At 49.7% G+C, this 14,241-nt stretch overlaps 2 protein-coding genes across 2 annotated transcripts; one reads left to right on the forward strand and one right to left on the reverse strand.

Annotated features, from left to right (window-relative positions):
* Positions 1–3,405: 3,405 nt before the first annotated feature.
* On the reverse strand, positions 3,406–5,285 carry PV10_04828 (uncharacterized protein; the record flags this gene model as incomplete). Its single annotated transcript, XM_016369413.1, has 5 exons — positions 3,406–4,130; positions 4,200–4,454; positions 4,517–4,759; positions 4,831–4,924; positions 4,995–5,285. The coding sequence occupies 5 exons, from the start codon at positions 5,283–5,285 to the stop codon at positions 3,406–3,408; spliced, it is 1,608 nt and encodes a 535-aa protein (XP_016225201.1).
* Positions 5,286–5,970: 685 nt separating this feature from the next.
* On the forward strand, positions 5,971–7,855 carry PV10_04829 (uncharacterized protein; the record flags this gene model as incomplete). The annotated part of the gene is made up of 2 exons (XM_016369414.1): positions 5,971–6,369; positions 6,428–7,855. 2 exons carry the CDS (start codon positions 5,971–5,973, stop codon positions 7,853–7,855), a joined length of 1,827 nt encoding a protein of 608 aa, XP_016225202.1.
* Positions 7,856–14,241: the final 6,386 nt, after the last annotated feature.

Raw genomic sequence — 14,241 nt, forward strand, 5'->3', positions numbered from 1 at the left:
CAAAAGATGTTTATCGTCAGCGACCAAGGTTTCTAGAAGAAAATCTTAGGATCCCAAGATAGGATACGATAGGAAAAGACATGCTTACCGATGGTCTCTTGAAACCGCATCGTGCTTCGACAGATCTTGCAAAAGCCACACCCTTCTCGAGACCTTGTTCTTTGGCCAGAGTCTCGTCGATTTGCTCCCACATCTACATGATATTGTCGAGATAAGCTAGTAGCCCTTGACTGGTTTTCGATTGAGTTTTCTTCATCACCTACCGGAGTATCCACAGGACCAGGACAGTATGCTTCAGTCGAACAGTGTTAGTTAGAGCTGAGACTGATAAAATGCTATTAATGGGCATTTGTTTTCATACCATTTACCTATAATGACGAGATGAGATGATCAGTTGGCTGTTTTCTTCGAATCCCGCAGTGTTTGGAGGGTCTGTTCTTACGTTGATGTTGTGTTCCGCCAGATCATATGCCATGCTCTGTGTCAATCCTCGAACTGCCCATTTGCTGGCTGCGTATGGGGTTGATCCGTGTGACTAAATGAGAACAACATATGAGTAGGTCGCCAGTATAGAGAAAGAAGCTGAGTCTGCCAAAGTGCTACAAGCATACGGTTTGGGGTACGTACTGGTCGATGAGCAGCCAGGGAAGATGCTCCAATGAGGCGGCCTCCTTTTCCTTGAGCGATCATCTGACGGGCTAAATGTGGCCATTAGATGTCAAAGTCTTGTGGCGAAATGGAAAGGGAGAGTTGATTCCACATACCTGCTTCGCGAAAACAGATGAATGTGCCCATAACATTGACCTAGAAGCATATATTAGGGGCCATTCTTGAAGACATAGTCTTGGAAAGGGTTTGATAGGTCTCTCTGCCTCGCACATTCATAATCAGACTGAATTCGCCCATGTCGGTGTCCATCATTGGTTTTGGGATGATGATGCCCGCATTTGCTACCATGACCTGTACAAGGTGAGACTAGGACTGGTGGATTGATACTTTGGAGAGCGGACATACTGATAGGTCTCCGAACGCTTCAACCGTCTTCTTCACCATATCCCGTACTTGGTCTTCGTTGGCGACATCAGCTGCAAAGCAGAGACACTTTCGACCTGAAACACGGGAAATGTCAACCATTGTGAAGCAAAAGCGGCAATAAACAAACTGATTTATAGCCGAATTTGCCCTACTGCAATCACAACTACTAGTACTTACCTTTCTGCTCAACCTCTGACTTGACCTTTTCAAGAAGCGGTGCTTGCTTGGGGAGATCATTGATCTGTTAAGAGAGAGAAAGTCAGCCCATCATCATTCCCATCCGACACTCTACCTGAAAATGAATAGAGAAGGATGCCAGTGAAAACAGACGGCAATATCCATTCCATCATCGGCAAGTCTGAGAGCGACAGCTCTCCCAATCCCTCGCGAAGCCCCCGTGACGATAGCAACAGGCATGTTTACCAAGTTTTGATTCGACAAGTCTATGTCCTGATCTATGATGCCGCGAAGATTTAGATCCGAACAAATATGGCAGGAGATACTAATAGGGAGCAAATGTCTCTGGTCTGGACCTCCCCATGGTCCGAAACAAACTGTGTTGATTCCTAGGGAAGATCGAAGTTCGTACTAGCGTGGAAGGTTGCAAGCACTAAAGGGACGAGCCATGTTAGGATGGTTTGCCCAATGGCATACTATACTGTTGTGCTGAGCCACGGGTAAATTCAATATACCTACCGTTCCACAAATCGGAAAGTCGGAAACGTGGAGTGGAGTGTATATTTTGCGGGGAGGCCGTGTTCAGAACCTGGGGATATCTCTTGTGCCACGGAGCTGGTAAGGAGGACAGTACATTATCCGAGAGGCTCTATCCTTTGTGGGGACCCCTTGATGTGTTGTTTTCCTTCCGTTGCCGCCGCCGTGGGCACACACAGATCTTCGACGAGGGCCAAGTAGTCGCCAGAACGAGACCAACTCCACAGTCTGCGTCGGTGACTATCGGGAAATGGACTCGGCCAAGGGTAAGTGACACTGAGGATTTCTATTCCGAGGGAGAGGAATGTGGAATTCTTCTCCTTAGGTTTGTCGAAGTCATCTCTGTCGGGTTGGCTGTTTAGTCAAAAGTAAAACACACCCGACTCTTTTATTTTGCAGGAATACATCAGCCATAGGACACCTGAAGTGTTACACAATTGTCGAATCTTCTTATCATCAGGAATTCTATCGAATTTATTCATCTCTATCATACACGCCATCATCCTTTCCTTCACAACCAGAAAACATGTCTGCCAGCAATGGAACACCACCCCAATCAGTCGACAAACTCACTCTGGGCCGTCAGATGGTGAGGAAGTTTGCCGGAAACAAACACGTCGACGCAGTTGCGGCGTCCATGGTCAGTCTTATCTCTATTCAAAACTAGTCAAATCCTTCTGCACGAACTGACCATGATTTATCGATCTAGAAAAAGGACTACTTCTCAACCGTGAGCGAGGAATTCATATCCGAAGTCTGTTGGTCTGGGTACGCTCGACCAGGATTGGAATTCAGGGAACGGGCATTGATGAACATTGCCATGTTGACGGCACTGGGTAGAGCTCCTGAACTGCGCATTCATATCCGTTGCGCGGTTTATAATGGATGTACGGAGGAAACTGTCGCCGAGGCTTGTCGACATGCAATGGTTTACTGTGGCGTCCCTGCTGGGAGAGATGCTCTCATTATCGCGAGTGAGGTTTTCCATGAGTTAAGGCAGTCTGGAGATTATCCACCTGCAAAAGATTCAAAGTAATGCGATGTGTTCGTGCCGTGTGACGGTCCATTGGCCAGGGATCATGAGGTTGGTCGAGGTTTGTAGTCGGAATGAGAGATTTCACTCACTAGACTTCGTCGAAAAGCGTAGAATCGAAGAGAACAACATGGGCTCAGGTACTTGTGGATGCTGATCCAGTTTTCACTTTTGCCGTGATTTGCTTAAGATCTCTAGAGACGAGAGTGAAGACAAAGACGGCCTACCCGTCGGAAGCATCAGAGAATCTCTAGTCTGTAGCATTTTGTGTACTAATTCCCTCCAAGCGAACTCTGGATTCGAATGTGCCAATGGGCATGGTTCATCTATCTATTCTTTGTGGTTTACGTTGATATGGTGACAGTGGCAAAAATAACAACAAATGTTTAGTTTAGGTGCATTTGTTGAAGCTGACATAGACAGTGAAGAACTATCATTGTTACGACTGTACATCGTGCCTTTGCGGCTCTCCTACGGCGGATTAAGTACTCCCTTTACCCTTTATAAGATCTTGATACCACCAGGCCCATGAAGCTTGAGATTCTGCAAAAGTAGAGCCACCCCCTTTTTTGGGCTTTCTTAATGCCGCCTTGCCATAGATGATTTTACCGGCCTCTTCAGACTCACAGAGGATATCTCCAGTTTGGATGATAATCACAGAGAGTCTCAAAGTCACCAATATCATCTGGCAGTGGTGGTGCAGTTCCATTACGACGGGCCTCGGCTGCAGCATCGCGTTTGCGGTTTTCGTGTCTCAGCCAAAAGTACAGAATGGCAGTGCAAGAAAAGGCGACAACGAAGATGCCTAGCAGGATGCCATTGCCTTTGTAGAACTTGGGTGGGGTGTCAAAGACTTGGGTTGCCATGATGATGAAACTGTTGATGAAAATCTGTTGGATACCATAGACGGTGCTTCTCTTGGTGTATCCTCCGTGGATGGTGCTGATCCAGGCGACGGCGATGGGGTTTCCTGGATATGTGCCAGCGGCAACAAAGCAGGTGCCTGCCATGGATACAGTGGGATTTGGGGATGCTAGGATGATGATGATGCCAATGAGACAGCAGCCAAGACACCCGGCCATTGCAATCCCACGTTGCTGGTATTTATCTGACAGCCAACATGCTAGAGGCATCGACACCACCGCGAAGCTGTAGGGGATGATGGTGTAGAGTTGAGAAGTGAGTCGATCGAATCCAAAGGCGTTGATGAACGTCGGTAAGAAGACAGAGAACGCGGCAGCGCTGGTTCCCACCGCAGTAAGCATCAGTGATCCTAGATATGTTTTGGGATCCTTGATCGCAATCCAGATTTGGCGGGGAACCACTTTAGCACCAGCTGTATTCTGACCTATTTTATTTTGGAAGTTAGTCAGTCCCTGGTAGAACGACGATTCGTAGGAAAGAGGTCAATACGTACTGGCCTTGATTCGCGCGAGAAGAAGTTCATTCTCGGAGCTATTGAATAAGAAATGCCCCTTGGCGACGACTTTGTCCGGATATCCTGGCAACAGCGCCATGATGAGGAGACCAATAGCGACAGTTGGAACTCCCTCTACAATGAACAACCATTGCCAGCTTCTAATGCCGTGAGCGTTGTGGACGTTCTTGTCCACACCATATGCGATCAAGCCGCCTGCAAAGCTAGCGACACTAGTCGACCAATAGATCAGACCTGGATGAGACCGCTGTATTAGTTCCCAGAAACATTCAGTCTTATGATCGTTCAACACCTACCGCCTCTCAAAGCGAGTTCGTCATGCTTATACCACATGCTGAGATACAAGAAAGACAGTGGGACAATAGCCTCGCCAAACCCCAGTACCAGACGAAGACCAATTAGATCAGCGAAACCGCGGGCCACTGCGAACAAGGCGGCGACCATGCCAAACATTGTGATCGAACCGCCGAGAACCCAGCGGGGAGCCAATATTTTCATCAGAAGTGCTGCAGGGGTCTGAAGAACCAGGAAACCGATATCTGGAGAGCAGTAGCTGCGTTAATCTATTTGTTGTCCCAAGGTATGCATAAATACATGGGCGTCGACTCACAGGTAACCATCAGAACCTGAAAGAACTGATGATTTGTCATATTGAGATCTTGCTGGATGCCCATGAGACGGGCATTTCCAATGTTGCTTCGGTCCTGCAGAGAGCAGAAGCGTCAGTTTCGAGACACAGTCAACCAACCAAACACAATAGAGTCCTTTTCATACCAATACACCCATCAAGTATCCAAGGCCCAAAAGAGGAAGAATAAGGAGATCTTGTTTTCGCACGAGTTTCCTCTCGGCGGCCCGGTCGATGACTGGCGTTGCATCTTCGACATAGGCCTCGTCGATTTTCTCAATTGCATGTTGAGAGTCAACGGTGGAGTTCTCTTGAACATCGGCAGCCAACTTCTCGCGAGGGTTGACAACAGTGGTGTTGGCGGTGGTGTTCTGCATCTTGATAAACGACTGAGAGTCGACTCCAATTGATCGATGGTTCAAGATCCCTTTCAACATGGCGGGCGATTCTGATCACTTTATATATGGTCACTCACTCATCTGACCTTTTTGACAGACTCCAGACTGCTCACCATTTCGCCTCTTTCTCCACGCCAACTACTTCTCTCCACGATAAACATGAGAATGGAAAAAAATCCGGGGAGATGAGACTGGGGTCGACGGCACGGCCAAACTTCCCCTCGTTTGACCTGAGCCAGGGACCATTTCCTCGGGCCAGGATAAATATGTCGTTGGTATGGCCAATCGGAATTCTGACCTGGGACTTTATCCCCGGTTGAATGCACGATGGTGTGGGTCTCCTATTGGTAACCCTAAATATTGTGGGCCGACCTGCGAGACGTCCTGCCTGATGTCCCCCCCCCCCAAATCAAAGTTTCAAAGGCCTTGAAGTTTTTCCATGGGACAAGTGAGAACAGGTCCGAGGAGTCCAGTCTAGACTCATCGATGAGTGAGCCCGAAGCGTGGCTTGGAAATATGTCGGTAGAAATGGTTCCTTGGGCAACTCTGGTGGACTGATGCGAGGTTTCGAGTTGATCAAACACCACGTTTGACAGAGAACGTGCCACTTCGAGTTGACGGTTTCTGCCTCTGTGATGAATCATAGAAACCTAGCATCTTTTCTAGCGATATACTTATTACCCATGTCATCGGACTGGCGTAGTATTCTCTTTGTAGTCGAGCCATGCCTGAGATCAAAGTCCCTGTCGAGTCTAGTATTGTCTTGCCATCTAGCAAACATCTTCCCACATCCTCAAACGATCAAAACCCAGTCCATAGACCTGCCGACATGAAAGGCGCTGGTATCAACGGCGCCTATGACAGTGGACACGAGTTCCTCAATGGCAATACTGATCCTCTAACGAGCCGGGCCCCGGCCTGGACACCACAGAAGAAGCTCAAGGTGATCACAGTCGGCGCTGGCTTCTCCGGACTGATATTCGCACATAAGCTGCAACATCAATATCCTGATGTTGGAGCCTTGATAGACCATACTATCTATGAGGCGAGACACGATGTTGGAGGAACATGGCTGGTTAATACTTATCCTGGCATTCAATGTGATGTTCCGGCTCATATCTATGTTCGTAACCAATTCTCCTGTCAATTTAGCGATTTAATCGGACTAATTAGTCTCTCAGGCATTTCCATTTGACCCCAAACCAGACTGGGATAACTTCTACGCGTCTGGGGCTGAGATCCAACAATACATCAAGAGCACAGTGAAAAAGTGGAATCTTGATCGTGATGTCAAACTCAACCACCGAGTAACTGAAGCTATCTGGCAAGAGAAATCGAGTCAGTGGAAGCTGACGGTGGAAAAGAATGGACAAGAAACTTTCATCGAGTATACCGACATCTTGGTCTCCGGGCAGGGAGTACTTAACAAATGGCGGTGGCCGAACATCGATGGCTTCGACAGCTTCAAAGGGCATAAGTGTCATTCGGCGTCGTGGGATTCCAACTACGACTATACCAACAAGAGAATTGCAGTGATTGGAAATGGCTCATCGGGAGTCCAGATTGTGCCGAAGCTCGCTCAATTGCCAGGAACCCACATCCTTGCCGTTCAACGAAGTGCCAACTACGTCTATATGCCCCTGCCTCCTGCGGCACTGCTGGGCCGACAAGATGATGACCGGCCAAACCCGCCGTTCACCGACGAGGACAAGAAACGCTTTTCAGAGGATCCCAACTTTCACCGCGAGTATCGACGGAGGATCATTCACCAGATCAACAGCGCCTTTCCCACTTATATCAAGGGATCCGTCGAGAACAAAGCAGCCACTGAAGTTGCGCGTAAGCAGATGGCGACTAAACTCCAAAACGATCCTGACTTGTGTGCCAAACTGATACCGACTTGGTCTCTTGGATGTAAACGCATCACGCCAGCTGAGGGGTTTCTAGAATCCCTTCTGCGCCCCAATGTCGAGCTAGTCAGCAGTGCAGTAACCACCGTGACAGAAAACTCGATTGTGACGGCCGATGGACGGTCTTTTGAAGTCGACGTGATCGCATGCGCAACAGGGTTCGATGTCTCACTGCGGCCACAATGGCGCATGATCGGTCGTCACGGTGTCGATCTGGGCCAGGAGTGGGCGGTCGACCCTGAGTCGTACCTATCGGTGGCGGCTCGAGACATGCCAAATTTCTTCATGTTCCTGGGACCTAACGCCGTTATCGCCCACGGGTCTTTGTTGGAGTCCATAAACTGGACGGGAGACTATATCGTCAAGTGGCTCCGTAAGATTGCCACCGAAAACATCAAGGCCGTCACGCCCAAGACAAAGACAGTAGACGACTTGATCCGATATGGTGACGGCGTCCATCAGTCATTAGTCTGGTCAGAGGGCTGCTCGAGTTGGTTCAAGCGAAATACGGTTCACGGAAGAGTCACAGCAGCATTTGCTGGAAGTGCCCTGATGTTTCGACGGCTTATTTCAGACATTCGTGGCGAAGATTTCGACATCGAGTACGGAAGTGGTAACCAGTGGGCATTCTTGGGTAATGGCTTTACAAGCCTAGAACTGGACCCGGCCAACAATTTGTCGTGGTATATTGAGAACTAGATTGAAACCTTCAAATGAGTATTCATAGAGAGGTATATACATTGAATATTTGAATGTTGCGGCGATTCCACCGTTGAAGCTCACAAACTGGGAGAATTGGTCGATAAATCCCAGTCTGCAGTTGGCATACCCACCCACATGTCAGTCAGGTTGGAGAAATCTAAGTTGAAGAACTCATCTTCTGGCAGGTTCAAGACAGTTCCGAGGGCAGATTCCTCGTAGTTGGAGAGTCCAACACCGGAACCCTGACGAGTATACATCTCAATGGCATTGATGTTAGTCCAGTCCCTCGTCGAGGAGTCATTCTCCTGCACCATGTTTCCGGTGGGGTGGGATGTGGTGGTCGTGGTAGCATGCTGTATTGAGTTTGACGTTGAGCTTGCCAGACTGTCTGTTGGAGCAGAAAGAACTCGTTGTCGCTTAAAAAGTCGGGTAACGTGCGATGCTGCAAACGTCAGAAATGCAATGGCCCATTCTGCAGCCACGTTGCTGTCCACTAGCTCCCGGAGTGCCAATTTGCATTCCTCGAAGCGGCGAGCCCCTTCTCGACGTATCTCGTCACTAGGAGATTGCAAATCGAAAACGTGACTCCAGCTAATGGTCAGGATACACGAGATACCAGTACCAGGGAGACGACGCATCAGGTCGAGTCTGTACAAGTCCATGATGATCTTGTTGAGGTTCTCGGCTGCAGCCCGCATAGACTTTTGTGACGCCCTCATTTGATCATGACCTGCTCCTAGGCCCATACGATCTGCCAAGGCACGTGGTCGGTGCAGACAGAATTGGGCCACTCGATACATCATGGCCAAAAAGGCCCGGTGTATAATAACGGCCTCCTCGGTCGAGGAAGAAACAATCGGGACGGGGGACTGGTGCAGTAACTCGTCTGGTACTTGATCACGCCACCTCTGTAATTCTTGTTCACACATGTCGAGCTTTTGAAAATCATCAATCGGAAAATTCCTGCTTGATGCGGCCGCGCGGTGGTTATCCTGTTTTGGGTAGAGGACACCAATATGGCCAATGGGGTTCTCGGCGTAGAAGAGGTCAACAATTGTGCTGAGAATTCGGCAAAGCTTGGTTGCTGCAATCCAGATCGAAGCAAGTTTGACCTGGGCTTGATCAGAGTGGTGTTGATGGGCGAGCGAGCCATTCTCAGAGCCTTGCATGTCATCCAATGTGAGTGGAGCCATTGTAAAGTCGTGGGATCGAACCCTTGGTGCACGGTTGCAACCTAAGGAGGTTATGGCATCGCGTGCCAGGCAACACCACCAGATTCGTCTCCGAAGTCTGCGAATCGACGGCGATAGACCCTCACTGTGGACCTCTCGATGCAAACCGATGGACTTGGCTACAGTTAAGGCAACGCTGCACCAGTAATACCCGTCCTTTTGTTCTGTCGGAGCCACCCACCAGGTGGTGAGCAGAACGAGTGTTTGCACAATGGCAATGCGATCTCGCTCGCAGTTGAAGTCATAGAGCAACTGCCATACGGTGAGTCGAGAAATATTTTAAAGGGTGGATGGCAAACCTTGGCTTTTTGATAGTATGCCCGCCGCATGGCATCACGAGTCAGGAAGCCTGCCCGACGGACAAGTTTGACATCTGCCAGTGCGGTGGCGGAGAACATTATGGCCTGCAATAGAAGGAGGCTAATCCGCCCATGGCGTACAGGATCGTTGAGAGAGGCTTGGAAGGCATCTAGGTCGACGACAGGCAGGCAATGATGAACTAGCTCCATGTAGTTTCTGAGCAAGTCATTGCGCAGCTCTGTATCAGGAAGCGTCAAGGCACCCTTGCGACGCAGGAAGAGCAGGTCATCGATAGCCAGGTCCGAGGCGATTGGCTGTACAAACGGTGGAAGGTCTGGATCTTGAGACGATGGTGCACTTGTCTCTGGAAGGACTGTCGCACTCAACGATGCCGCACTATCATCGGGCGATATGGGCGAAGTCAAACTTTGCGTGGCAGCTCCATACCAGTCGAAATTGCGGTCAGGGGCCACGGTCTCGTGGATGTCGTTCGACTTGAGAGAAGAGTCCCCGCCAGAAGGATTGCGCAGCAGGCGAGGCTGTATTGCACAGGGCGACCGAGACATGTTCTCGTTGCGATGAGGGTCCGGCGGAAACCATGGATCTTCCTGTGTATCTGCAGTCTCGAAAGTCGGTCTCGGTCTCACGGGAGTGCTAGAGACGGCAGGAGAGTGAGCCATGAGGCCCTTGGGCTGAACGGTGGCTGTTGGTCTTTGAGCTTTTGGTTTACCTCGTGGTCGAGGTTGAGGGAGGATGCATTCTACTTGTTCTAAGACACAGTTGTAGCATGTATTGTCTCTGAGCACGGAACATTTGACTTTGCGGAACCGGCATTGGTTACAGGCGACGCTGGCTCGCTGCTTTCTCGCCGAAGATCGGTTGATGGGTCTCTGCGTGCTCAACGGAGCGATTAATGTCGCTGGTGGTTCCATATTGGAAGCAGGCTCTGTGGGTTGCTGGTCGGTCATCTTGTCGCTCTCCTGTTGCAAGCCAGGGATCTTGGGAGATGACTGCATCCGTTGAATGGGCGAGGAGGTGGTGAAGTGCGAAATCGAGAATCTTTCAGCGGGAATGAAGTGGAAGGAATGACTAAGCTAGATCCACCCCAGATTTTGTGGAGGAAGGAGCTGGTGGGGGAGTAATGACGGGAAGCACCTTCCTCAAATTCTAAAAGGTCTTCCGCTCTTGCCTTGGCGATGCTGGATTGAGACGCTCTTTCCCTGAGATCTCGGCCACTATAGAACATTACTTCTGCTATCTTCTCAGATATTGCATTTCTATGCAAAATCTGGGGTGTGGTACCCCTCAGACTTTAGAAGTGACAAGCCAGGCCGGTAGAAGAGATCTTCCTCGGTTAAGCTCCAGGCCAATCGGCTTAACCGTTCCTCAGACCAAGATGATAACGCAAACGCATTGAGCGAATCGGGACGAAGCATGACTACTTCATTCAAGATCAGATCTTCACACAGTAACCACCAGGTGCCCTGAATCAAGTGGCACACCAACGCCCCTACACTCCAATCTATGACTTATGGGTTCATCAGCCACGACAATGGGGTGATCATCATGCCGCTCCGTTGGCCTCTTTCCCATCAGCTTCCACTGCCACCTTGAAATCCTTGACAAAGTCCCAAAACATCTTGGCCTTCCAACCCTTGCTCTTCCAGTCATTGGCTTTGAGCGGAAAGAGATCCGCATAACGTTCGATGGCCTTAGAATGAGCATAGACAAATAAGACATTGTCGTCTGCATCGGCCTCCTGCGCTTTATTGATCGTTCTCATGGTTTCTGATGCATCAAAGCAAAAGTCCGGATTCGGGATGAAGAAGGGTTCATCTACACCGCGCGAGCGATTCTGGTTCAGTTGCTCTAGTTGAGACCCAGGGCATACCCACGGAGCGATTTGGTCCGGTAGCTCTATGTGAACCTCCTTGGGGAGATGAATTTGCTTGGACGGACGTATCTCACCTCCGTTGTGACAGAGGTCCCCGCCGCAGAATATAAAAGTGTCAGGGTTCGAAGTAGTGCGGACCAACCCCGAAATGTGCCCTACTGTGTGACCCGGGGCATCAAGAAGATAGAAGGATCCGTCCCCAAAGAAGTCCAGGGCCCTGAACTGCCCGATTTGGAGTGTGAGTCCTTCATCAAAGTTGATCTCTCTTGTAGTTCGGCCTCTGTATTGAGAAGTCGCCATCAGCTGGCTAGAAGGCAGTCAATCAACCAAAAGGTGTACTTACGCAAAATCACTCTCCCGTACAGGAGCATCTTCGATAGCTGGGTATCCAGGGAAGAACTTCTCCTTGAATCCAGGCCCAACCACCAGCTCCGTCGTGCCCGGGAAGGTAGACGGATCTCCAATATGATCGAAATGCCAATGACTGAGAAATAGAGTCAGTATGCACCCGTGGAATCATTGCATGCCACCACGGAATAGAGGCTCACCTCCAAACAATGGAGTCAATTGAAGCTGGATCGATCTGGTTCTCTCTGAGAATATCCGCAACATGTTTCTCAGAACGAATTTCCCATGCTGGATTCCTTAGCTGTTCCTGATTGACAGGAGACAAGTCCAGGAAATTGGGTGTCACTCCCAGGTCGAATAAGGCTTTCTTGCCTGTCGGGCTCTCAATAAGGAACGCCCAAGTAGGGATATCGGGCATGTACTCCATTCCCTGCATTGGAGGTTGCATCAAGAAACCGACTGGAAGCCTAATGATTCTCGAGGTACAGTCGATGATACTGACATCAGCTACGGCACCAGGAGGTGCTGAAAACCTGTGGTTCTTGCTGGAAGCCATTTTGTAGGAGTTCAGGTTGGTGAATGGTGAGCTTGAACGTTGAATCGTGCGACAATAGTAATGGTTCACTGATAAAGCGATGTTCGAGGGAAGCTGTACAATTCTTCAATTTAACGTAGACCGGGAGCAAGAATTGTTCCAAAGTGTAGAGATACTGTGTCTTCGATTGATGTAAGGATTTCCCATCATTTCCTGACGTGAGATTTCCCCACATACACGCCCATGGTGAGAATGGCCCGGAAGCACATGAATCTACGAACCCATGTCTCAATAGCCATATCTGTCCATCCGATAAGCCCACCTGGTACTAGGAGGCCTCATTCTTGCGGTACGATACCGAGGCGAGGAATAAAATATGTCTAGTGATCTCCAAGAAAAGAGTGGGGATATACCTCCAACCTACCCGCTCAGTTCCAAGCCAGTAGAACTTGTCCGCGTTCCTCGGCCGGATGATGCGAAAGTCTGGAGTAGCGCATTGGCATACAGAGCGATAATGTTTATTCGTTGCACAATGACCTTGAATCTGATACCGGGCAAACGTTCTAGATGATATCGTGCATACAAGCTGGAGAACTGGAACCCTCGCGCGGTTAAAATACCAACTTACTTGAGAACGACGATCGAGTTGGAGTTTCTTCGAATGTGAATCTTTGGCCAATCCAATATGTCCCTGCAAACCGTGTATCGACTGACTTCGCGAACGGGGTTCGATGGGTTGCAGTCTTTTCAAGAGCCGGTGCCTTCAGCGGCCAAACATGAGATTCTCGTCAAGGTTAGGAGTGTGGCGTTGAATTTCCGTGACGTTGCCATCGCCACAGGAACGTATCCAGTTCCAGTGAAGGACAACTTGGTTCCCTGTTCGGACATGGCGGGCGAGGTGGTTGAAGTAGGAGAGGGAGTCAGTGGTTTTGCTGTCGGGGATTGGGTCACCGCGCCCGTCAGCCTCGATACCTTATATGGCCCAGTCAAGGATGGAGCTGGTAGTCTTGGAGGCTCAGAAGATGGGGTCCTTCGAGAGTATTTTACTTTGCAGGGGAATACGGCAATAAAAGTACCGAAATCGAACCACAACCTCAATGACTGGGCGGCCACGGTGACAGCGGTGTATACTGTGTGGAATGCATTTTATGGGGCTACACCACTTAAGCCTGGCGATACGGTATTGGCGCTAGGTAGGTGGACTTTCGACATAGACTGTTGAGAGGCTGTTGGCTGACCGTTGTCTGTAGGAACTGGGGGAGTATCTCTTGTGGCTGTGACGTTAGCCAAAGCTGCCGGAGCAACTACCATCATCACCTCCTCCAGCGATGAGAAGTTACAGCAGGTTAAGTCGCACTACGGAGTCGACCATACGATCAACTACAAGACTCATCCGAAATGGGCAGAAGAAGTGATGAAGATCACTAATGGTGTTGGGGTGGACCAGGTTATCGAGGTCGGGGGCGTCGGGACGATCGAACAGAGTATAGCATCTGTGGCCCACGGTGGCACCGTCTCGGTGATTGGATTCCTTGCCTCACTGTCAGACGATAAGATGCCCAATGTCACGCTGCAAACGCTCCTCAAAGGAGCCACCCTCCGTGGTGTTCTGGGTGGGTCTAAACAACAACTTGAGACGGCGATTCGGTTCATTGCCGTCCGCAACTTACCTATGCCAGTCCATAAGGTATTTCCATTCACCAAAGAAGGGATCCGGACGGCCTTGGAGTATGTTGCATCTGGTCAACATGTGGGCAAGGTCTGCATCAGCTTAGACTGAGACAACAGCTTGCCAGGGCAATGTGTGCACCATTTCGTGGGGCATCGAATTCGATTAGGATCTTATGGGCAGAGAAAGTCATGTAGAGAGTATTCAGAGCATCGCCATTTAGCTGACCAACGACAGAAAATTGCAGAGCGAATTCGAATTTGGGATTAATGCCTCTGTGCGCCAAGGACTCACACTAGACACATAATGCAGGTGCCAAACACGATATTTAATCCTTGAGAAGGCAGGTGCGTCGTTTCGTACTTTGGGCAGGTATAATCTGCTCATGGTCGAACCCCATCTCGA

This window comes from Exophiala mesophila (assembly GCF_000836275.1).
Source record: "Exophiala mesophila strain CBS 40295 unplaced genomic scaffold supercont1.3, whole genome shotgun sequence".
Classification (NCBI taxonomy): Eukaryota; Fungi; Ascomycota; class Eurotiomycetes; order Chaetothyriales; family Herpotrichiellaceae; genus Exophiala; species Exophiala mesophila.